General features: G+C 40.4%; 1 protein-coding gene across 8 annotated transcripts in view; it reads left to right on the top strand.

Moving 5' to 3' along the window:
* The window catches only part of NHSL1 (NHS like 1), a 262,680-nt gene that overhangs the window by 186,824 nt on the left and 51,710 nt on the right, over positions 1 to 24,146 (top strand). For 7 of the 8 annotated variants that reach the window (XM_073337450.2, XM_073337452.2, XM_073337451.2 and 4 more), the window contains exon 2: positions 13,679 to 13,831. In XM_073337450.2, coding sequence (XP_073193551.2) covers positions 13,679 to 13,831 — 153 coding nt within the window. Of the gene's footprint in view, positions 1 to 11,494; positions 11,589 to 13,678; positions 13,832 to 24,146 lie in introns of those variants that run through there. The other variant, XM_073337456.2, reaches the window with a different exon arrangement.

The following is a 24,146-nucleotide window of genomic DNA, read 5'->3' as shown; positions in this document are numbered from 1 at the left end:
TACTCATGAATCAAACCAGCTGTGATAAGCAAATTAGATTGGAGAATGTCTCTTTACAGGTCTGTAATGAACTTGGCATGATTTTTGGACTCTATGTAAAATAGTAATTCCTTATAACTACTGTATGCTTGGGGGATATTTCTGTGATTGAGGGTGTTTTTGCACTCGATAACTTTCTGCATGGTTATAAAATAAGGATATTGTCATGTGACACTTTTTGTCACACCAGTGGATTTTGTGAACTCCAGCGATATCGTATTTCACCTAACACTGTATTTCATAATACTTAATAAAAGTTGCTGAAGAATAGAATGTATCTTTATCATCATCCATAAATGTGAGCAAAGAAATTAGAGGCTTTTTCACATCACAGTGCATCCTAAAACAAAATTATTGAGGTTTTATTGATTAAGTTTTCCTAAGGGTGGAAACTTCATTCATGTTTGCACCATTGATTTTTTTTTTTTTTTTTTAAACACTCTCATCGAACACTCTCCTTTTGCGGTCAAACCTCCCCCCTAAGTCTACTGGAGACTGCTGATTAACTACTCTTATCTGGCTTTTGTATGTGCTAGTGACCAAAATATTTATTCTTTAAAAACTGCCTACTTTAACAACATGGCTCCTCTATTTGTGTTTATGTTCACTTCCATAACTAGTGTCTAATTCGTTGCCCTGGGCAATTTAAGTATAAGAGCAAATTGCCAGTCCTGTTAGTCACATTAGCGAGTGAGAGCAGAATTTAGACCACTGTATATGGCTCTAAAATACATCCATTGGAACCTGAAGTGAAACATGCTACAGTTTTAAAACTGTATTAAAAGGTGCCAACGTTTACTCCTTTCTTTGTTAACTACTGATAATTCTTTGCCTTTTTTTCAAACTTGTTTATTAACAAAGGATTTATCTTTTAAAAATAACTGAATTGCACAATACAGTTTATTGTGAACTCTGTATCTTGGCTGAAAACACGCCAAAATATTTGTCACTATATTACTTTAGAGTCCTTGCAGAATTTTTTGTGTACATGTTTGTGTGGTATATAGCTCCTCTCTAATTAAGATGTGGCAGGCTTGAAATCATAGTGTATATTATATTGACATGTGTGGGCATCTTAAGGCTCTTTGCCTATGTCGAAATTACCCCACACATTATGAAATGTTGACTTGACTTTTAGAGATGCTGAGTATCTGCAGCTTCAGTTCATGTGGTAGTTGAGTTCCTCACCCCTTGTAAAAGGTCATTGGGCTGTTAATTTTCAAGGGTTTTTTAATGTATTTATGTCATATATATTGTATATAATGTACCTATCAACTTGATACTGAAATGACAAAGATGCTATGGCCATGTAGGTTGCGAGGTTTTCAATTATAAGTAGTAAATCTAGTGGCATGAACGTTTTTAAAGACAGACTGAGTTCTGGATTGCTTTAAATTTTCACTCGTGCAATGCATTTTATATACCTGGCACAGTACTTCCATTGAAGTCATTAGAGGTCCCATGGGGAGAAGGCTTGCTGGGTTGGCCCCATGTTAGTCAATAGCACATTTTTGTAAAAATGTTTTATAACCAACTTCAGCCCTGCCTGTGTCCACCCTAGCCAGGTAAGACAACATTTAAAGGGGAGACTTCTTTTAGAGGTGTGAGCACAGCACAAAATAGAATCAGCAGTTCATTACAGTCCTAGCTCTGTAATTGATCTGCCCAAAACCATATCGCAGGTTATTAACCTCTTTCTTCCCTTTCCCATCTGTGAAAAGGGCCGCCTTAGCCACTTTGTGAGGATGTTTTGAGGATTCATTAGTTAAGGTTTTCCGGTTGTTTTGAAGAGACCAAGCACTATATAAATGCCGCGTTGTTGTTGATGTTGTTAACTCTGTTCTTGCTCAGGCACTTACAGCACTGGTAATTCCAAAAGGGCATTTTGTACATTCACGAAGTCTCAATGTCATGAGCTAGTTGAGCATCAGCTATAATTCTTCTCGGACTGATGGTTCCTATGGCTATTCACTGTGGGTGTGCATGCATGTGCTCCACGCCCCACCGGGACCAGAAATTCTTCAGTAACTGTGTCCCTTGCTCTGCATCTGTGCACTATGCCTTCTTGTGCTGCAAGCTAAGGGTGTACGTGGCAGTTCAGACCAACTGCCTCTTCAGTTCCCGCTTGCAGTGTGGGAAGGAACCCTGTGTTGGTAGCTTCTAGCTTCTTTGGCTCAACTTTCCTGTAAAAAGATTGTAAATAGTTTTTAATAGTTTTGTTAGTTAGCGTATAGTTGTAGTTTACTAATGGGGATAAGGGTGTCTGTCCCACTTCTAACCTCCTGCACAGTTAACCTTCCTTTTTAAGGGTGTCATTCCTACCTACCTGTATTCCCCATTTTATTTTTGTTAGCCTTGTATATCAGGAATATGAAGTTCTGTCTTGCATGTTTTTGTTTGAGGACTAGAGAGCTGGAGTAAAACCTTTCTTGTTACTCAGCTAAAAGGATGTGAAAGTTTTTAATTCTTTCACAAAAGGGATTTTTCTTGGGGGCGGGAGGGGCTGTGTGGCGGGGTGCAGGTCCATCCGTCAGGGGAAGGGGCACGCTAGCAGCACAGGGTCAGGTGGGCCACTGTCGTTTTGTAAACAGTGTCCTCGCACTGGGCTGGATGGAGCGGGGCCGTGCCCCTCGCTCTGGGGACCGACCTCTCTGTGCCATGCTCCACTGCCCCTATGGGGGCCCACAAATATGTTTGGCACTGGGCTCACAAAAGGTTAATCCAGCGCTGGCATCCATATGATGATTTTTTTTTTAAAGTTCAATAAATTAACAGTGTACATTTATGGGACTAACCTTTCATTTTAAGGGCATCATAGGCACATTTTAGTTAAGAGGAATTGAACCACACAAAGGTCTTGTTTAAATTTTGTTTTCCAATTTTTTTTATGTTTGGTGGCATGAGATCAATACATCCATTGACCAGCAAAAGACTTTTTCTGCAGATACTTGAGGATGGATGTTGGCTCAGTTTGCAGTGGCATCTTAAGTAAATTATGATTCCTCCTTGTACCTTCTCACAACACAAAGTCACGTGTTTATATGAAGTCAGTACATAATTTTGTTTGTCTGAGGGAGGCTGTACTTGTGTTAAAGCAATGTTGCCAGTTCTTGCGATTTTTATCAAGTGTCTCACAATATTTGGTGTCTTTCTTAAAACCCTAATTGCTGGAATTAAGTTACTACCTGGGAATCTCATCTTTCATTTACATAAAGTAAGCATCTAGCCTTCCTTACTGCAGAAAAATATCTTGAAACTGCGCATCCTAAAGGTCCCAACATCTAATGGCAAAGTGTTATTTTTTTTTTTTTAAGGCTCATGATGTTGGTGGGGTTTGATCCATGATTTTTGGATCATGCGGTTGGCAGTACTGTAAATGTGTAATAATGATGATATTTTGCATCCTTTTCATCTATACAGCATAAAACACTTTGCAAAAGTGGAGAGGTATTACTATCCCCATTATACAGAGGGTGTTTCTCTCAGAGCATAGGGAGTTCAATGACTTACCTGAAGGTGACACAGAAAGTCAGTGGAAGAGATGAAAAAAGAACTCGGGTCTCCTGCCTCTCCACTCTATGAAAAACCCACTTGGTCCATATATAGATATAACTGTCAGGATGAGCAATGTAGGGAGGAGAGATGGAGGTACATTATCCAAATTATTTCTGTGACTTTTAAATACATGAAAGTAGCAGGAAGTGTGTGTCCCTCAGGACACCCTTAGAGAGAATGCAGATTGGGATTAGTTTAAAATGGTTGCTGGATATTACTACAGATCGACAAATACATAGCTGCTGCCAAATGTGACTTGTGAAATGAATGAGGGGGCACTGTGGGAGAAAAGTTCAGAAATGAATTTCTTATGATTGACTTTGTTGGTCTCCAACTCATCCCCAAAATCTCCTACAATAGAAAAAATAAAACGAGAAGACCAATCCAAGTTTTCTATCTGATAATTTATTTTCACAAGCATTGATTCTGAAAAACCAATAAACTTGAATTTATCTGACAAATCTGAAGGAGATCTAGATTTTGGAAAGACTAGTTTTTCTTCAACTGTCATCCTAGGTTCTGATCAATTCTATAAACCAAATCCCAGGCTCACAATCAACCACAGGGAACATTTTAAATTTACAGTAAAGAATATTTTCCAATGTAGTCTAAAAAGATATTTCTCAGGGGAACAAACAAACTTCTGTGAGCTAATATTCCCTTAACTAAGTTCAGGAATGAACAAATTAAAATGGTTGCCCACCTAAATTTAAAACAAAACATTAAAAAGTTGCAGAGTAGCTAAATGTTCTCTGTTCTCCTTCATAATCTTACAGTGTTTGACTGGAGATGTTCCTACCTGAAGAAACTGCTATATTTCTGATGTGCAGCTCTGCCTAAAAGCCTGTCTCTCTTTGGCAACTTATTTATATGCGATAGCTGGAGAATATGAGGGAAGATTTTGAACTGTTGAAGAGGTGAATTAGCTTTCTTGTGTTGTGGCCTCAATAGGAAAATCAGATCGACCAAAGTCTGTTTTTTATCTACCCTTGTGTTGCTTCTCCTTCTCATCTTCCTCCTCCTTCACCTCCTCCCCTCCCCCGACCTCCTTTCCAGCATCTGCAGTCCCTAATCCCCTATGAGCATGAATAAATTAGGGAGCTGTTGTGATATCTTTTAAATCAATACCTGCTTGGTAATTGCCTATGCGGAGAGAGGCTTTGGGCATGGCTCCCCAGTGGGTTAAGTGGTGCATGGACCTCTCTTTTACAACTGCTTTTGGATAAAATACTTCTCCCTCCCCCCTCTTTCTCCTTCTCCTGATCCCAGATTTAATTATTATAATTTGTTAGTAGCTGGAGAAGTATCGTGCTTCATGAAGAGCGAGATTGTCTTGAAAGAAGCCATTGTGAGCAACTTGAGTTCAAGATAGGAGAGCAGCTGAATGTATTTCCACTTGGGAGTGCCTTTGTGGTGGGAACTACTAACTTTTGTTCTCAGGAAAAATACCCTGAGCTGGCCAGACACGATTGGCTCCAAGGGGGAAAGAACCCTTTCTAATTTATAATTTAGTTATCCCTAAAGTAAAACAGCCTTTTGGATCCACCTCAAGGTTAACAAATAGTTGATGGCATGAGGGAAGGTGACTGGAATTGGAATAAAACTGTACATATTACACACTCTTTTCCATACCTGAGCTGCTTGGTATTCCTTAGTCTCTTAGAAGAGCCTTTTTTAATTGAAAGAAGTATACTGTCTAAGGACCCGATTCTGTGAAGTATGGAGCATCCCTTTGAAATCAATGGAAGGGGAAAACACCCTGAATCTTGGAGGAGGCGCTCAGCACTTTGCAGGATTGTGCCCACTTTCCTGTTTCTGTCACTGGAGATACAGGGCACATGTGCTCAGACTGTATATGGTGGGTGACATTCTGATTTAGCCTGGTTTCCTTCTGTCAGCAACAGCTGCTTAAAGGGATTGATGGGGAGATGACTCAGAGAGCAGTTCTACGTAGTATACTTAACCTGCGCCTATGGTCATACTATATATACCCTCCTTCCTGAGATACGTGTGGAAACCACTTCATATTGCATGGACAGAAGAGTTGCAGAAGAGTAGCACTGATATATTTTATTTTTTGGTGACTGGCATGTCTCTTAAGAGCAAAAACATGAAATTTGATGTTGGAAATACACATCTCTCCTCCATTATTTCACTTATTAAATGTAAAATGGAGATACACTGGAATAGTTTTCACAGTGCAGTTCCCTGTTCAACCAGGCATTTGTATCTTTTAAAACTATCCTTTTAAAAGGTTTCCAGAGCATCTGTGACTGTTGTTTCTTTTTGCTGAACAATATGGTGGCTAACTCTTACACTTTTAACATTTATGTTTTGAGCCTATGGCAAGTACATCGGCGAGTAACTTGGCACATCTCTCATTACATGGATTTCATGGTGTGTGTCGTTTGGGGCGTGGACTCAACCTTGCCTGCACGGAAATAAATGGTGAAAACTATTAACGTGAGTGGGAGCAGGACTAGATTCTTTAGTTGCTGAGTATTTTCGGAGTTTTGCATAATACAGTCATGAAGTCTGATAAGCAGGAATAGTAGAGGACACAATACATTCAACGCTTCTTGAAAACATTCTCATCACGCAAAATTGCTGTAGTGCCTTTGGCAGATATGTTGTAAACCTGTTTATAAACATTCCAGATTTCTCTAGTTTTGATGCCTGGTTCTTAAAGCCTCAGATTTTCACAAGACTGGTAGCAGTGGAGCAGGTTAGATAATAAAAGAAGCTATCTCAGTGGTCTGCCTTAAATATTTCTGAGGAAACCAAATATTTCCAGATAGTTTCACAGGCACAGACCTCTTATATGGCTGTCATTGTCAGGAGGTGACTGTTCCAGATGGTTGTCATGGAACAGGTCAGTTGGAAACCTAATTCTAAAGAGGGGGATGGGTGCAGTGTTTCAAGCCCTCCATATACAACCGATCGTTCGTTTACCACACTTCTGTCTTTCAAAGGTTTAAAACATGTGCACGTCCTTTATCATAAACTACAGTGCCACTGTTGCAGTGTTATTGGCAGACTTTAAAACAAAACAAAATAATCTATGTTGACAGTAGCCAAAAAAGAGCACTGTTCAACTTGCCTGAAATTGAATATGCAAAGAGACTTCTGTATGGTGAAAAAGCAGAGAAGCAGAAGTTTGCCAGCGATTCTGCACACTGCTCTCAAGGTTTTGAATAGGCATTTGTGACACCAGATGATGTGCATTTTTTTTAAATACTCCTCTTTTCTTGCTGCTCTGAACCTTTCTGCCCCCAAGTAAATAAGCTGTGTTGTTTAATTCTGAAGGACCAGAGGAGCAGCTTGGATTAATGGTCTCATCAAATAAAATATCCCTTACCATTTCATCATATTACTTTCTGATAAACTCAAAGGGAAATAATGTTTTGGTTTCATTTTATCAAATATTTTGAACTTGCCAAACACCTGTGTATATCTAGAGTAGCTACTTATATGGCCAACGTGATCCTAGTATCTGCGCACCTGATAACCTTTAACGGATTTATCCTCGCAACTTGGATGTGGTGAGGAAGGTGGAGAACACTAAGACAGACAGTTGGGACAAGCCCCTGAAGGATGTCACCATTGCTGACTGTGGCACCATCGAGGTGGAGAAACCATTTGCCATTGCCAAAGAGGAAACCATCCTGCCCCAGACCCAGGGCAGGACCGTGCAGCCAGGGCTGGCCTGTTAAGGGCTGTGAGCTGTGATGCTCCACAGGGCCCCTTGGCTCTAGCTACCGTCTGGGTGAGCAGTAGCTGTACCCTGCCACCGACCTCCTGCCCAGCCTCTCCTCCTGTTCTCTGTGACCCAACACATTCCACCTGGCCAGCAGAGGGGGTGTGGGTCCATCACTTTTGTAAGAAGCACATGCACCAATAAATGTGATCAGTGTGTTGTTTATAAAACAAAAAACAAAACAAAAAACTTCCCTGTGAGGTAGGGAAGTGCTGTTATCCCATTTACAGATGGGGAAATAAGATACAGAGAGACTAAATGACTTGCCCAAGGTTACACAGGAAGTCTGTGACGGAACAGGGAATTGAACCTGTCTCTCCCAAGTCCAGGCTCGCATCCTAACTGTGGGTCAACCCGCTGTGATATTTAGATTGTGACATGAACCCTGCTAGTGCTGGTGCTGTTCTTGTCCTACTATAACCCATTCTTAAAATAGAAAAAAATTTAAATTAATTTTAGGGCTGGTGTTGTGACTGCTAGATTGACAGCACTGGAGGATGAAGTCCTTTAATTATTGGGGTGCTGATAACCGTACAAACTTCCCCAAACTGTCTCACCTTTATGGTCCTACCTCTGACCTTGAGGAAACACATTTGGAGGATACTTTAGTCTCCATGCCCGTTCAGTCTTGAGATAACTCTCAGGGTGCCAGTGTGGTGGTGGTGGCTTTGTGATGTGGAACCTGTCCACTAGGGATACTCAGACTGAGGCTCGGCAGCCACAAGTGGCTCTTCAATGTGTCTCCTGCGTCTCTTTGCAGCACATGATTTTGAAATACTGTGTGATTTAATTATTAACCAGTCTAAGTTATTAACCAATCAGGATTCTTTTACCATGTTATTAACCAATTGTAGTAGATAAAATTTTAGTATTTGTTCAGTCATTTTGCTGTGAGAATACATACAAAATATATCTCCTGTCATACTGTCAAATATGAATATATGGTACTATGGTAAATGAAACAATGAATTCACTCTACTGTGGCTCTTTTGGGTAATGTTGATGACTAATTTGGCTCCTGAACCACTGCGGTCTGAGTATCACTAGTCTAGACTGATACAATATACTAAGTTCACAGAAGCCACTAAGTATCCATCTGGGGAAGAAGCATGTTTATATGACGGATTGCAGTGGTTGACTGTGTTGTAATTTTGGAGGTCAAGATTTGTGGGAAAGGTCCAGAATCTTACTTCCAAGGATGACTGGAGACTGGGAATGTCACAGAGGTTACTTTGTGTAAGTGAGGTTGAGACATAGACCTTCTGTCACGCCGGAGCCTTCCCGATCAGAGGTAGTTATGAGAGGAACCTTATGCTTATTGAAGACATATGGCAGCTCGAATGAAGGAATTCAAAATTTTCCAAGGATTCTCCCTCATCCCCCCACCCAGCCCCCAAATCCATATTTGGATGCTTAAGCTTGGGTGTTAGAGTTTCATTACAAACATGAATGGGGTGGGGCAGTTATAGCTTTTCCCCCTCTGCTTTATAGTTGCATTTACTATTAATGAAATGTGCTGGATTTGGAAACTGAAATCCTTTATCTATAGGACAGGAACAGCATAGGCAGTGACAATATAAGCTTCATGACACTGTCCCGCTGCTGATGTGCTTTTGGAGAGTCTGGGGTGGTGGTATGGTGTTGAATCTCCAGGCTTATTCAGTCCTTAATGTCTCTGCAGAGACTGCCAACAAGGGTGCCACTGATAATGGTGGTTATTTCCAGGGATGTGGATACTTGTTCTTGAGGAACAGGACTGAGACCATGGACTCATTTTCCTTCCACCATCAGATAATAAATAAGATAATTCATATGTTACGTAGTTAATCTAGATTTGGTCCAGTACCTAGGCCAGGGTCTACACTTCAGACTTCTGCCAGCTTAACTCTATTGGTCAGGGGAGTAGCAAACTATATCGATTCCTGACGGATATAGCTGTGCTAGCAGAAGTCACTTGTGTAGATAGAGCTATACAGGCAAAGCCAAGCTTTTACTAGTATAATTTGTTTCTCTCGCTTACCTCTCTCCCTCCTTTTACTCTCAACTACCCCTCCAGAAGCATATGTTTACCAGCAAATCAGTGTACCCTTGCTTGAAATCACAGAAAGTTTGCTCAGCCCCTTCATCCTTCCATGGCAGGTAAAATAAGTACCATGCAGTTTATCAGTACCTTGACAACCGAGGACCGGGCACTTGTAAGTCCACCTGTTTCGTATGTGCTGTATGTTGGTTGTCTGTCCAACTCTTGCCTTCACCCCTTAGGTGGCTGCATTTCTAGTGGTGGTTATTCATGTAGGGCTAGAATGTGGCTGGCCCTGCACAGGTGAGCAAGGGTGGAGGGCACCTTGCATGTACACAAGAGGAAGCCTCAGTCCATGTCCTTGCGCGTCTGGCAAACAAAGGGATATTGGGGAGCCACAGTATCGCTGGTAGTGCTACGTTCCCCAGAGAGAGGCTGAAAAAGTTCAAGGCCACATCTGGCCCTTTTTTGTATCAGCTGTGGGGTGGAAGCCAGCCTGGGGGAAAAGCATGCAGCATCCTTTCAAGCACTGAAGCACTTGCCACTCTGGTGTGTTCTCTTCCAGGATGTTCTGACTGCCTCAGTGGTGAGCCAGACAGAGTGCCTCTGGGACCTGCTCCCAGTGGTGGCTGTGATATTAAACACACTTGTTTGTAAAGCACTATGGGGCCCTTTCAGCTGAGAGGCAATGTATGAATTCAAAATGTTATCACTTCCATTCTGCACAGTTGTGATTCTGAGATAAACTAGCGGGGCTGGGAATTGGATGCTTCTCAAGAACACCTGCTTCTGCATGCTGCACTGCAAAGGCTAGAACTTGCGGCAGCTTTTGGGGCAGACTGAGACCCCTGCTGCTGCTATTTCTTTCCCCCCAAAGAAGAACCCTTTCATTGTTAACCCAAGGCAGTTGCGGAGCCTTGCTTTGTAAAGGAGGACTTGCTTCTTGAATCTTGGCATTGTGTGAGGGGCATGCCCTGCTGAGCGGATTGATGGGGCACTTACCATTTGCTCTTTAACTTCAGTAAAATAGTAATTCACTTCTAAATATAAAAGTAGATGTGCTTATGTACAGGAATATTTAAAGTCATGAGGTGAAAGTGTATTTCAAAAAGCCTTTTCGGGTCAGGATCTTGTACTGGTATCATTTGTTGAATTATAGTTTCTTTATTCGACAGAAATCATTTGATTAGCTTATTATTAATTTTATTAATGGAGTTTCCAAGTTGATCCCAATCAGGATAGCTCAGCATGTGACTGAATGAAATTCAACATGTAAGATTGCTGGGCTGTTTCCATTATTGTAATTGTAAGGGGCGGGGGAAAGTATTTTGAGAGCAAGGAAATGCGAAGAAGAATTCTGTGATGGGGACAATTAAAATGCAGGTCTTGGGACATTAGAAAGGGGCGGGGCGGGGGGAAGGGAAGAGAGGTGGGAAAGAAGTGCATCCTGATTTACACGAGAATGCAGCCCTCATTTACAGCTCCATGGAGATTCAGTTGTAGAGCCTTTCTACTCATAAATGTTGCCTATGGAATAGGAGGAAGGGATTGGGGGCGTGTTTGGGAAACAATAGTTGAAAGCCTCACTGTCCCAGCCAGTTCAAATTCCGTATACTCACAAGTAGCCTGGGCTATACAAAGTATGGACATGAAAGTATCCACTTTTCTCTCTGGTACACTGTGAAGGATTTTGGAAGATCCTGTCAGAGTAGTGAAAACAGAAATTATCTACAATTGTCACTGTTTGTGGTAGAGTGAAACCAGGAGAGGAAAACTTGATTTGCTGGAGAGTGAATTGGATGAACGAGCATTGAGTTAAAAAGCCTGATCTTGGTTCAATGCAAATATGAACGATTGGCTTTCTGTTTTCCTTCCTTCACAAGTTGTAACTAGCTGCTCCCAGCCCCCAGGATTATGTTTCAGAAGAAGGCGTTCAGGTTCAAGGATTGTTAATGGTTTCTAACTGCCAGGACAATAAGGCCAACCTCACTGTTGTGCAAAACGAAGGGGGGGCAGGAGGGGGGAACGGGTGTAGGAAGAGACAAAGTTAGTAGGGTTTGCAAAGCTTTGGCAAGTACAAATTGAAAACCAGCCACCTGCTTGTTGCTCCTGTTTTCTATGGGATCTAAACTCCAGGACCACAGATAGACACCTTGGAAATGGTGGTATTCATCAACACAAAGCTGAAATCTTTAATTAAACTTTTCAAGAAGAAGAGTAAGTAGTTGTGTGCATGCAAGTTTTCTTTCTGGAAAGTTGTTGGAATTTTGGTAGGAAAGCTCAATATGTATCTATACTTTATAGAAACCCTTGTCGGAAAATCTGTACATTTCTCTTTCACTGTTTCAAAATGTGCAGAGGCAGCGTTATGGAAGGCAATGTTCCTGAGCATCTGCTTCTTTGTAAGAGTGAGTGAGTGTTAACTTACTTTGATTTTCTTTGTCCCTCTAAATGGCTTTGAAGAAGCAAAACTTTTTCATTTAATGTAAGCTGTTTGATTATGAGATTTGAAAGCCTCTTTGTGTAACTTGCTGCTCTGTGTATATATCATTATTGCATGCCGAGGTATTACTCTAACATCTTCTGGTAGTCCCAGCTGTACAACTGCTGAACATGTGTAGAAATTTGTGGTCCTGTTTCATTGTGTAATATCACTGTAGTCATAAACTTTTTAAAAAATCATTGAGATACTTGATTTACTTGCATATTTAGCTGGTGAGATTTACTCCTCTGAGACAGGTTAGTTGAGATTGATCTGGCCATCTGAGTGTGTGTAGCACATCTTGGTGGTTTTAATTATGCTCTAGATAAGCAATAGGGTTCTCTTAGTATGGCATTGAGTAGAGTTGGGCAGTAATATGGCTGGTGTCTGTCTTCTTCTCTTATTTTGTAAGGTGAATGCCAGGGGGAGGGGTTCTTTCCTGGTAAGTCAGTCAGTTGAACCTTTTGTTTCCTATAATTCTAGGATGATTGATATTGTGATCAGATACTGAGTGACTTGTCTGTTCATTATCATTTGGATTTGACCTCTGATTAGCAAGGACAGAGAATGCAGCCATACACCATGTCAGCATTGTCTGCCCTGCTGCATGAGGTGTTTTCTATCACATCCAGTACAATGAAAGTAGGTACAAGAGGGGAGGGGCCAGGCCACATGGCCAGGCAAATTTGTGAGCAAATGAACAGTGCAACAAACTATTATGAAAACACTTATAAAAAGATCTGACAGAAAAACACAAGGAAATTCAGTTAAAAGCCTCCAAAAATGAGTCGTCTTTTACTGCATTTCTTGTAGCATTCTGTTGTACTGAGATTCTGAAGTTAATTTGTGAGTTCCTTTACTTTGTTTAACTAATCAATGCAATTATTTTACAATTGAAATTATTCTTCTAGGCAGTGTGCTGTAATGAAATCTGTCACTTTTCAGATGTAAGGAAGCTGTCACCTTCACGCTGTGCTTCATAGCCTGTACAGCATCTGTGCCATTATACAAGGCATTACATTTCTAATGCTTAATAATGATACAGTGCTAGGTGGTGTTGCGATATATACTGAGGTAGGAGCTGCATGATTTAAATGCTATTCCCAGCTGCAACAAGAGAGGTAATGAAAACTTGGAAACAGGGAGAAGAGGATGGAGATCAGTTAGGTGACCAGCACAGTTTGGTTGAGTCAGCATAACAGGTGCTTGGGAGACAGGCACAGCTGTAGTTTTTTGCTTTGGAGATTTGGATGCACAGTATGTGCTCTGAAGGACAAATGCTGCTGGAGGGGTGATACCTCAACTGCCCTTTTTCTGTCCCTACAGAGTGAGGGGTAAGACTGTTCAACCACAAAAGTTTATATTGATAGCAAACTTTAGACAACAACTAAGGTCTGTCTCTCAGGGAAGATAAATTATAAGTAATTATTATGGTGCTGTACTTTTGTTAATTAAGTAGTTGATTTATTACTAGATAATGTTTTTAAAGAATTTTGAACTTGAGAAGTGTTTTATTTTAATATATTGTTATGCAAATGTATTGGCAAGTAAGGTGTGGCCATTGGGATCCTGCAAAGTTACTATTGTGGCCTGGCCAGTATGTGACCAATGTGTGATGCTGTGATGTGTAAAGGCAGTGGGCCAGACTCTGCTCTCACTCATAATGGTGTAAAGCTAGTGTTATCCTATTAAGGTCAATGGAATTGCTGAAGAACCCCAGTCTGTTTTTATATTAGTATCCTCAGTTCCCACTCCTCCCTACCATTTATTCAAAGTCCTCATTCAGCTGCATTTAATTTGTGCATTACATTCTCTCTCTTTGCAGCTGTCTCCAACCTAGATGAAGAAAGTAGATGGACAGTCCATTATACTGCTCCCTGGCACCAGCAGGAAAATGTGTTCCTGCCCTCCACGAGGCCACCTTGTGTGGAGGATCTGCATCGCCAAGCCAAGCTGAACCTCAAGTCGGTACTAAGAGGTAAGATGCTGGCAGGAAAGCTGTTGCTAAGAACTTGGAGAGAAATTCAGTAACTTACATGGTTATGTTCTCTGTGCCACTAGAGAGCCTGGCATTGTCCCTAGGCTTTTGATTCTTTAAAAGCATATTTGAGTTTCTTATGCTCCAAAAGAAACAGCTTCTTCTGCAGTCTTAAACAGATGTCAGGTGTGTTGGATGACATTTGCCGGTGGAGGAGGGGAAGTAATTCTTTCTGCCATAGAGAGATGGGTAAATCCCCAGCTTTGCTGCACTGAATTTGCATATGGAGGGCAGAAAAACTGCCTTAGATGACGTGGTGCCTTTATAAATTCACATCTGCCTTCAGAGCCTTCTTTAAATAATAACTACATCTTAAAGTTCTGAATCAGCCCATTTATTGTCTTAAGAAATAGCCAGGTAGAATTGGCACCTTTGTCATCATTTCTGTTGAAAGTGGTATAGTATTACATGTGATGGAGGATGGCTGCTTTTGAGTAGCTAGCAAAATCAACTTCCAAGGACGCTTTCTGTAGCATAGCTCCTTGTTCACAAACAGTTGCATTAAACTTTTAAGGACTAAATTCTGCTCTCACATACACATGCACAACTCTCAATGAAAGGCAATGGATGTGCAAGTTGCACACTGAAATACACAGTATGGCTCTAAGGTTTTAGGTAAGAATTAGAAACTGTCCTGGAGTTTGAATGAGTTTCTGTGTTAGAAAGAAACTTATAAAAAAAAGCTACTCATTTTTTCTTTAAAATTGTTTACAAAGTAAGTCTCTACAGATGGCTTCTTGCTAGCCTGTCCATGTGTCTATGACCCAGGACCACCATTGCATTATCTTTGGTGTTAGTGGCACTATGTTCTGTTAGTGCAGCCATTTGAACAAGAGCAGTCAATGGAGAAAAGTTTGGAACATCATCTACATGTGGGTGGAAGTAGAGTTTTGAGACAGTCTCAGTATAAAGGAATTAAAACAAGTTTACCCGTGTATGTATTATTCAATAAAGACAGTGTCCCTGCACCAAGGTCCCATACCTGCAAAGTGTCAAATCCTTCAACCCCCGTTGATTTCAATGGGACCTGAGGACACTAAACACCTCACTGGGTTGGACTTGAGTAAAAGCGCCTTGTGATTTGGTTTGCAGAAAATATTTGTCTGTGTTAGTGGCTTGCCTTTTGAATGCCTAGAAATGTTCTTTTAATACATATAAATGGAGAAACATTTTGTTGCCATATTTTTGTTTTTCTTTCAGTTCTCTTAGCACTTCAGTTAATTGGGTTTCATCATCTCTTGTTTATGCCTTTGACTGTAATTTAATAGGGTACTCTTCACAGCCAACATTATTAGATCACGCATGACTCAGCAAATACCCTGCATGCTCTTAAATTTATGACTGGGTAATATGTTTGTGCAGAACTTTAGCCTTGAACTATCTCTTGTAGAGATAGGCGTACAGTGCACATACAAGACATGCTTGTCAGCTCTTTACAATAGAAAGGCAGTTTCATACTGTAGCTTCAAGAAAATGCTGTTGGTACTTAAATTTTGCACTGTCAAGTCTTAACTACTTGTTCTTCCATTTTCTACCTATCATGTGTCCTGGAAACTTAATGAAAGAAAAATATATGGGCCGAATTCATGCTTACAGTGGCTTTCTTTCAATAGTTACATCAGGGTTGAATTTCCTCTTCTCTCTTTAATAGATTTATATATATAAAACCATATTACAGTGTGAAGTAGGTGCTTTTATGCTCCTCTGCCCAATATATAAGCTTCAAGATACCAACGTAAGTGGGAACTGCTGCTAGCTTTTTCTGTAACTTTTTCTTTAAAATAAATCCTTCAGTGGTAACTGCTAATTACTTATCATAAGCAACCCCACAAAAACAAATCAGTGTATGCACACAATTGAGGAAACTTTGATAAGGAAAAAGGTTTCAGTTTCACGTTTCCGAGGGCTGGTAATGAACATAAGAAGAAAAAAATTACTTCACATTTACTAGCAAACAAACCAACCAACTTTGAAGCTGTTTTTTAAATTATCTCATCAGTGAGATTTCTGGTCCAAAAGATGAGAAAACAGTGTTAAAGCTGATGTTTGAATATTCTGACTTGCATGACTGAAAGTGAAGGTTCCAATAGCAATATTAAAACTGTCCCATCATGTGTGGGCAATGTTATAGGGTCATAGCAGATCTCTGCAATAATACAAAATGTTACATGTCTCAGGCTTAAAAAAATGCGTGACCCCCTACTAGCTAGAGGCTGATATGAAAGATATGGGGCTGGGAAGTGTTGACAGATCCCTTGGTGATGCTGTAGTTAGCTTCTCCTCCCCTTTCCCCTTTTTCAATGTAATAAAGGCAAAGAGTTCTGGAATTCATACTCTGGTGCTGTCCATGTACCTGTCTGGGGCCTTCATTTGTCATATTAGACCTTCACAGGCTGATAAATTTAAGTCCTCACTTTCCTTTTTTCCTGGCTTCTGGCAAGGAGAAGGAGCTTCCTTTCTTTCCTGCAACTCCTCCCTCAGGCAAGGAGAGTGATCTCTGCTACTCTGCCCCTCCCCAGAGAGGGGGGGCACAAGCCCTTGTTAGTATTCTGCCATCGGATTGAGGGGGGGGTGTTGAGATGGTTATCTTAGTTTACATTATCTCTGGATACTGTTAACACATCCTGCCTTGGGCTCATAAAACACACCAAACTGAAGAGCACTACATCAGGTATTTTCAAAGAGTTCAGGCAGGGGGATATTCCTGGACCATGCTAAAAGGTCTTTCACAAAGCCTCTCTCCATTCTCCAGTTAAAGCAAAAATAAAAATTACATTTCATGTTGTAGCTGTTGAATACTCTGTTATACTGGTACCTCAGTACATTTTTCAGAATCAAAGTGCAAACATTTCCAGTGCACTAAATATAAATTTTCCATGTAGTTTTGTCTCCCTCTTGGGTCATAAAGGGTTTAGGTTTGATAGAAAAATAAACAAATATGTGCACTTTTTCTTACCACTTTCTTCTGCAGGTGCCTGAACCCCTATTACACAGAATTTATCATAAGTTAAAGGAGAAAATTTCTGAGAGATTCCCTTGGTAAAATATTGGCAGTGCATAACTACTCCTCCACCTGTCTCTTGGCTGCCAACATGGAAGGAGATCTCCACTACACCATCTTTTCCTCAGCCTATGATTTTAGTTTCTCTCCCTGAGAGTAATTCCAAAGCTTCCCCCACTCTACTCATGATGGCCCAAGTCTAGATATGAGCTTTATTCAACTTAAGTTCTGCTGAAATTTTTGGCAGAGGACTCATTACTGGCTAGGGTTAGTTTTCTACTCACCACTTCTAGAAGGACAAGTGGATTTTTCAAAGCCTACATATGTGCATTTTTGATTAGAGAATAAACTGCAATTCTTTGCATTATTGTTGTGCTGTATTATTTGTTGAATAACTACCCAAAACTCTGTGATTACGTAGTAAAAGGCCCTAATGAAATGCCATTACATAAGAGCAGAGTTAGGTTGCTATGGGAACCTGGATTCTGAATTTCTTGACTCTGTGATTAAACTTCACTTTTTACATTGTATTAATATTCAAAATGTATAATATTTGTTAAATGTCACAATGTTAAAATGAGGTCTAAGGCAGTCGGACAACTGCTGCCAAAACTACAGGATGTGATGTCATTGGAAAACAACTGATTGTTGTAGTCTGGTGCATGAAAGTGTGTTTGTTCCAGAGAGATCTCCCATCCAAATAGTGTTGGGTCCCAGCTTTGTTTAGCCTTAGCTTATGGGATTTCACAATACCACTGCCTACATCATGCCAGTCTGATTCTAGGCTAGTGATTTTTGTGTAGTTTTATTCACTGATGCCCCAATGAATGAAAAATATATATTCAACTCAGGTTACATATAACAAAGCAGAAGCAGAGTAGTTGTCACTAAAAACCACCTGGTAACATATCAAATATTTGACATTTTTCAAAATAGTAAAAACACACACAAAAAGGTGGATGGCTGTCAACGTGTTCTCTGGTGTTACCTTTCTAGAGGTAAGCAGGTCAAACCTGCTTAGTTTTTAAAATTATTTAAGGTCATACCTATTCACACTGGTATAATTTTAAAAGTTCAGCAGCTTTTAGACATTATGGGGCTGACCAAAAGCCTGGTGATGTGAATGGGAGTCTTTTAATTGATTTTAATGGGCTTTTGATCAGCGCTATGTAAAACACCTGTGATATAGCAGGGCCAGAAGGCAGCAGGAGAATGATATAAGAGAGATATGTAAGTCCCAGGATGAGGAGAAGCCTTATTCCCTGTAGAGGGAAGAAGGGTTTCTATAGATTAATGAAAAGCCCCTGAAGCCAATTAGAGCACCTGTAGCTAGTCACCTGATTAAAAATCCCCTGCTTCAATCAGCTAGGGGAAGGAGTTGGAGCAGAGAGCAGTTTGGAGGAGTTGAAGTAGAGGAGAGTTTGGAGAAGTGCTGTGACTGGCTAGAAGACCAAGACTCTAGGTAAAGAGACACCTGGCTTGTGCAGAGAGAGAGGGCAGGAAGCCCCACAAGCTGAAGAGCAGGAGAGGGAAGTAGCCCAGGGGAAGGAAGCACTAGTTCAAGTGTTGGGACCCAGAGTAGAGGGCTGACCCAGGTCCCTCCCGCTCCACTACACTTCTCTGGGTTACTAGTGGGACAGTAGATCCCAAGTTCAGGGACAGGAAACTGCGCCATGAACCGCCCCACCACCCCACCCCAAGAAGAGGAAGCATGGGACCCATCATAATCGTACCAGCAATTTGTGTGACCACAATACACACAATAATAATACTTATACCAGTAGCTTTTTTTAATCGTGTAATCTGCTTGGTATGTAGTACATTTAAAAGTTAAGGAGGGATATTGTTTCATGGAAGGATTGGCATTCAGCAGTGATCTTTACATACATTTCTTGTGCATCTCTTCAGGAAACACATGCACATGTTTTTATTTGTGTTTTTACCTTGTTTAATTTTATAAACGTAATAATCAGTTTGAGAAACAACATGCAGTTGTATATGCTGTTGTGTTGTATTTAAAATTCTTGCACCCATAAACCACAGCTATGTCTTTCTGAAGTTAAGCAAGGAGAAGACCCAACTTTGCTTGCTTATAAAACTATTTTTAAATATGAGTGTCTCAATCTGGCATCCAGATTTCTTCAAATGAGGTAAATGTGCTAGTCCTCATTTATGATTTCAAGCAATACATAAGTTCCATATGAAACTTTTAAAACCAAGATGTTTATGTATGATCTAAATTGAAAAAGAAAACCCATGAAATTGACACTGCACATTTTTGTGTTCATTCTCAAGAAATGCTGAATGGATTTTGATGTAGGTGATTTTAAAAACTAAGACCACTTCTAGTCTGAAATCAATACCTGAGAAATTTTCAGCTCATAATCCGTGTGTGTGCTTTTCAGGAAAATTATAAATGGCCTAAAATGAGGCTTTGGAATGGAAGTGCAAGCTCAGTTGAATTTAATAATTAAAAAAAACCCTCATTTCAATTTATTGCTTACCTGTTTAAAAAAAAAAAGTAGAGTATGGTACCTTGATTACATCATTTATGCCACTGTTTGAGTCAGTCTATTTCCACTGGCCAAATAACCTGTCTCCTCTCTTTCTTGGATGTGAGTGTTTGGCACAACCAAGATCTTGGAATATCCAATAAACCAGATGGGAAAGGGGGATGGGAGGTGGCATCTGATGAAGTGAGCTGTAGCTCACAAAAGCTTATGCTCAAATAAATTGGTTAGTTTCTAAGGTGCCAGAAGTACTCCTTTTCTTTTTACTTATTGCTGTAGTTTCCAAAATATTCCCATCTCCAGCCCCTTTGATCTATGTGACCAAGAGGCTGTGCAAAGTGGAGGGGTTTGCACCCTACATAATCACCAGAGCTTTCCCTACAGATTTGACCTGTTTTTATGTAATGTGGTAGTACCTAAAGAATCGTGCACTGTGACCTTCAACCAGTATCAGAGATCAGCAGTATGCAGTAATAATTCTGTTAATAGTAACACAAGCAGTTGTCTTGTATAAAACATAAATTGAAAATAATCCTCAACTAGCTAGTTGATCAATAATTTAAAAATGACCAGCAACAAGGGCAACAGCGTGAGACTTGTTAGAATGCATGACCGTGTTACACCTAATTGAACTATGTTGGACTATTCAACAGTGTAATATAATATACTTATCAAAGCTATTTAGAGCAGATAAGCATTTCAGCACAAGCTGAAGATCACCAAATCAGGGCTAAGGTGGGGAAATTGCCTTCCGGAATCAAGGATATGTCACTGAGAAAACCATACAAGTTTGGGTTTAAACCAGAGGGAGATATTGGGAAGGGGAGGGAGAGAAGAGAATTTATACTAAGTGGCTAAGGCCCTGTTTGCAATGAGAAGTTGTCCCAATCCCAGCCAGCACCAGTGTAGCTGCACTGGTGGAAAAAAACAGGTTAGCTCTACTGGTGCAAATCATGGATTTCTTTGTCTACACCTGGGGGTTGCAGTTGCTTTAGTGGTTGACCGTTGATTTCTGGAACTGAGACAAACACTCAGTGTAGACAAAGCTTCAGCTGATCACAGCTGCCCTGATATCATTCAGAGATAGAGGCATCCAGGTTTTGAGTTAGCCAGGGGTTAAATCGGTGGTAACCAACACCTTAAAAGTCACACCAAAGTTGGCCTCATCCAGTGCAGATTGCTGTACAGGGGATAATGTTTCATTACCACCATGTTCTACACTAATTTCCAAATAGATTTAAAGTATAGACCTTTGTAAAAGACTGTACAGTAATCCCACATATAATAGACATATTAAGGATAGGAGGTCCAGTAGACCAACTTCTATGCTATTTGTACACTTCTGCAGAGGCTTCCTGCATAAATTACTGATTTTACATTGCAGTTGTATTGATTCAGGTTATTTGCACACACTGTAGGGCTCAATGCTCCAGGCAGCAGTGTCTATTGTGATTCATTAGTAATCTTATCTTGTGGGGAACGGGTTTGCTGGCTGTGGCTTCAGTTTTGTCCTGTTAGCCAAGTTCAAGAAATGTCTTTAGCAGCAGTGATTTAAATGTTTCATTTATATTCCAGAAGGCATCTGGTTAACGTTATAAAATAAAACCAGATTTCCCAGAAAGCCTTTTAGCATCCCATCCTGAAAGAACGCCTGGACAGGTATGTTTTTACACGTTGTTTTCACCATGCCTCTGCTTGATCACTGTACAGATGAGCAATATTGGGGTCAGCCCCACTGGTGGATAATCCTGCTGAGAAGATTATTGTTTTAACAGTAATCTTGTGTTTCATTAAAGAGCTGCAAAGTAAAGGGGAACCACTTAATATTAACAGGTCTAGTCCAGGTTCACAGAGATGTCAAGATGTGAGCTCCCCACCAAAGCCTTATTGAAATAAAAGACCATTAAGGGCTAGGCGCAGACCATATGTCCTAGTAAGGCCTTGTTCTTACAAAACCAGGAAATAAAAATCAACTTATTTCTCATTATTTTAGTTTCAATAGTCAAGTTAGTGCCAGTAGCTCTATCCATGTACTCTATCCTTTTTACTCCTTTTGAATTAATTCACAGTACATCTGTTGTTGACTCTGGCAGAGTTCCATAGTCCAATACCCTTTCTGTAAGGAATTAAAAAGGAAAAAAAAGTATTCAAAGGAAATTAGACAAAACTCCACCAAGAATCTAGACTTTACAAGTTGAGTATTGCTTTCATGCTGAGAAATGAGTGCTTACTGGGGCATGCTCAGAATGAAAATCTATAGATTTAGTTAAATAGCACACCATTGGGTGTGAAAATATATAGATTGATTATATTTAGATGGATTACATATACACAGGGCACGTTATAAGCACTTTACAGTAGAATGCTTGACACGTAGATAAGAAACACTGTCAAAAACCCTACTGAGAAGATTTTTTTTAAAATCCTCAAAGACATTTTGTATGTCTGATATTGTTTCACTCAAAGCCCATAGCAATATTCCTCTAATATTCTTAAATCCATTGAGCCTTACCATTTTTCAAATTTGTGTCTGAGTTTGGTTGCATTCATGTAAATCTTATTTTTTAAACCTGTTTCTTGATAGCTTTGTTGACACTGAACTTTTATCAAGAATCTTGTATAGGAAGCAGGGAGTGCTAAATAACTTAGGATTTGTTTTGAGTAGGATAAATGTTTTATCAAATACATTTTAAAGTCTAGTGTAGCCAAGGCAGTGTGTACTTTTAACATGTGCTAGCTGGTCTAGTTGAAACCTGGGGGGATGGAGAACCTTAGTTAATACAGTCTAACAACATACCTTTAAATCAGTGGTTCCCAACTTTAACAGCCCACAAACCCCTTTCACTAAATTGTGAAATCTTGTGAAACCCCTCCTAAAAATGAATATTTCCAGGGATTTAAGTTTAAATTTACTCCACACTCCACAATCTGTGGGGCTCCTGCTGCTGGACCCCGCTGACCGCCCCGGTCAACTGAGCTTGGGCTAGAAATTTAATAGAAATCCCCATAGAAATTTAAATTAGTCCTAGACAAATGGAGATAATCATTTTGAAGTCTCCCCAGTGACAGCTTGTTACAAATGATATTTGTTTGTCTGTTTTAGCTTAGTGCCCTTAGAAAGCTGATTGGGTTTTCTGTACTGGTGAATCATTTAGATGATTCACTCTGCTGGAATTTGCTGGTGTGAAAGGGCCAGGTGAAAGATAAGGATGTAAATACTGTTTAAAAAATTAATCATTTAAATGGTTAAATATATTTCGTTTAAACAGTTAACAGATTAGGCGGCTGGGGCTGATCCCACCAGCCAGCGCGACTGGGGCTGGGGCCTGGGCCGCTTTGGCCAGCGCAGGGTCGCTGGGGCTGGCGGATTGGCCGGCCTGGGGGTTAACAGTTAAGGTGGGTTAACCAGTAAGACTAATGCTTATTGGTTAACATTTTACATCCCTAGTGAAAGAGAAAGAAAAGACACAATGAAAATATTTAAATATGCTGATGATTCGACACATTCAACTGGGAGTCACCTATTGCAGAGCTCTTTCTTCTCAGTCATGTCTGGATCCTTCCTGAAGAATTGAGCAGCAACCCCTTATTTGTCTGAGATACTATACAAGGAACACCCACCTCCCCTTTCCCCATGACATGATGCACTCTAAAACAACCAACTCTCCCCAGTATACATATATTAAATCACTAAGAACGTACACTTTACTGTTGCAGTTGTGATTACAAATCCAAGGAGAGTAGGCTTCATTTAAAGTATCAGCTTTTACTCTCATCTTAAAGCTGGCTGGGATGCATAGTTCTAAGCCTAGCCAAAAGAACAGAGAGCTCTAAGGTGGCTTGACAGCCATTGGAGTGACCGTAATGGACATGAGTCTGAGCTGATGGTCCCAAATTAGTGAGTACAATTATCAACCCAGTCTGCTTCTGAAATTGTGAACTGGAGTGGGGAGAAGAGAAGCAAGGAAGGGACACCAAAAAAAGGGAAGGAAAAGGTTAAAAAAAGGTTACAAAAGGATCTGCTAAAGTGAGCAAGGTGTGTGGGGAATGCTGGGATAGTTGGTGTGTCACAGAGACCAGGCACTTCTGTGAGACCATTTAAGCCATGATTTCTTCAGTGAGATTAAATATATTTTGCAGTGTGCGCTCCACTAGTGAAGAAGGTGCTAGCACTGGAATTACTTGATTGGGGCTGAAGTGTCACTGAGTTCCAAAGACTAAAGACTCCCTGTTGGACTGACACATGCCAGGAGACAGCTCATTATATGTACTGATGTAGCAAAGTTCTAAACTTGTTAACTTCACTGTACATTGTGGGGAGGGGAAAGTGGTGAGGATGGGAGAAGGGTTGGGTGGGACAAGGAAATATAGTAACTTAAATAAACAGAATATTAACCAAACCATCTAGAGACTGTTGAACAAAAGATTTTTCAGCTAATCTGTTATGGCAGCACATCTGTTGGAATTCCTGACTCAGTAAGAGAAAATTGTTGTCTTCTGTCCAAAATGGGTGCTTTGGATGTATTGTAGATAAAGTTCGTGAACTTGCCTTCTAGTCAATATTGGTCATCAGTGGTGTGGCTCTGCAGCATATTTTAAAGCTAGCTTTGATGTAGAGATTCACTGTGACAGCCCAGTTCTGCAGATGATATGGGGATGTAGACAGGGAAAATGGGACTCGTTGCAAGTTGAATGCATTCTTATGTGATATGTAGACTGGTATCTGTTTGAGGTACTTATATGG

Source organism: Lepidochelys kempii, chromosome 3 (genome assembly GCF_965140285.1).
Source record: "Lepidochelys kempii isolate rLepKem1 chromosome 3, rLepKem1.hap1, whole genome shotgun sequence".
NCBI lineage: Eukaryota > Metazoa > Chordata > Testudines > Cheloniidae > Lepidochelys > Lepidochelys kempii.
Note: the sequence above shows the minus strand (reverse complement) of the source record. Positions and strands in the feature narration are given on the sequence as shown.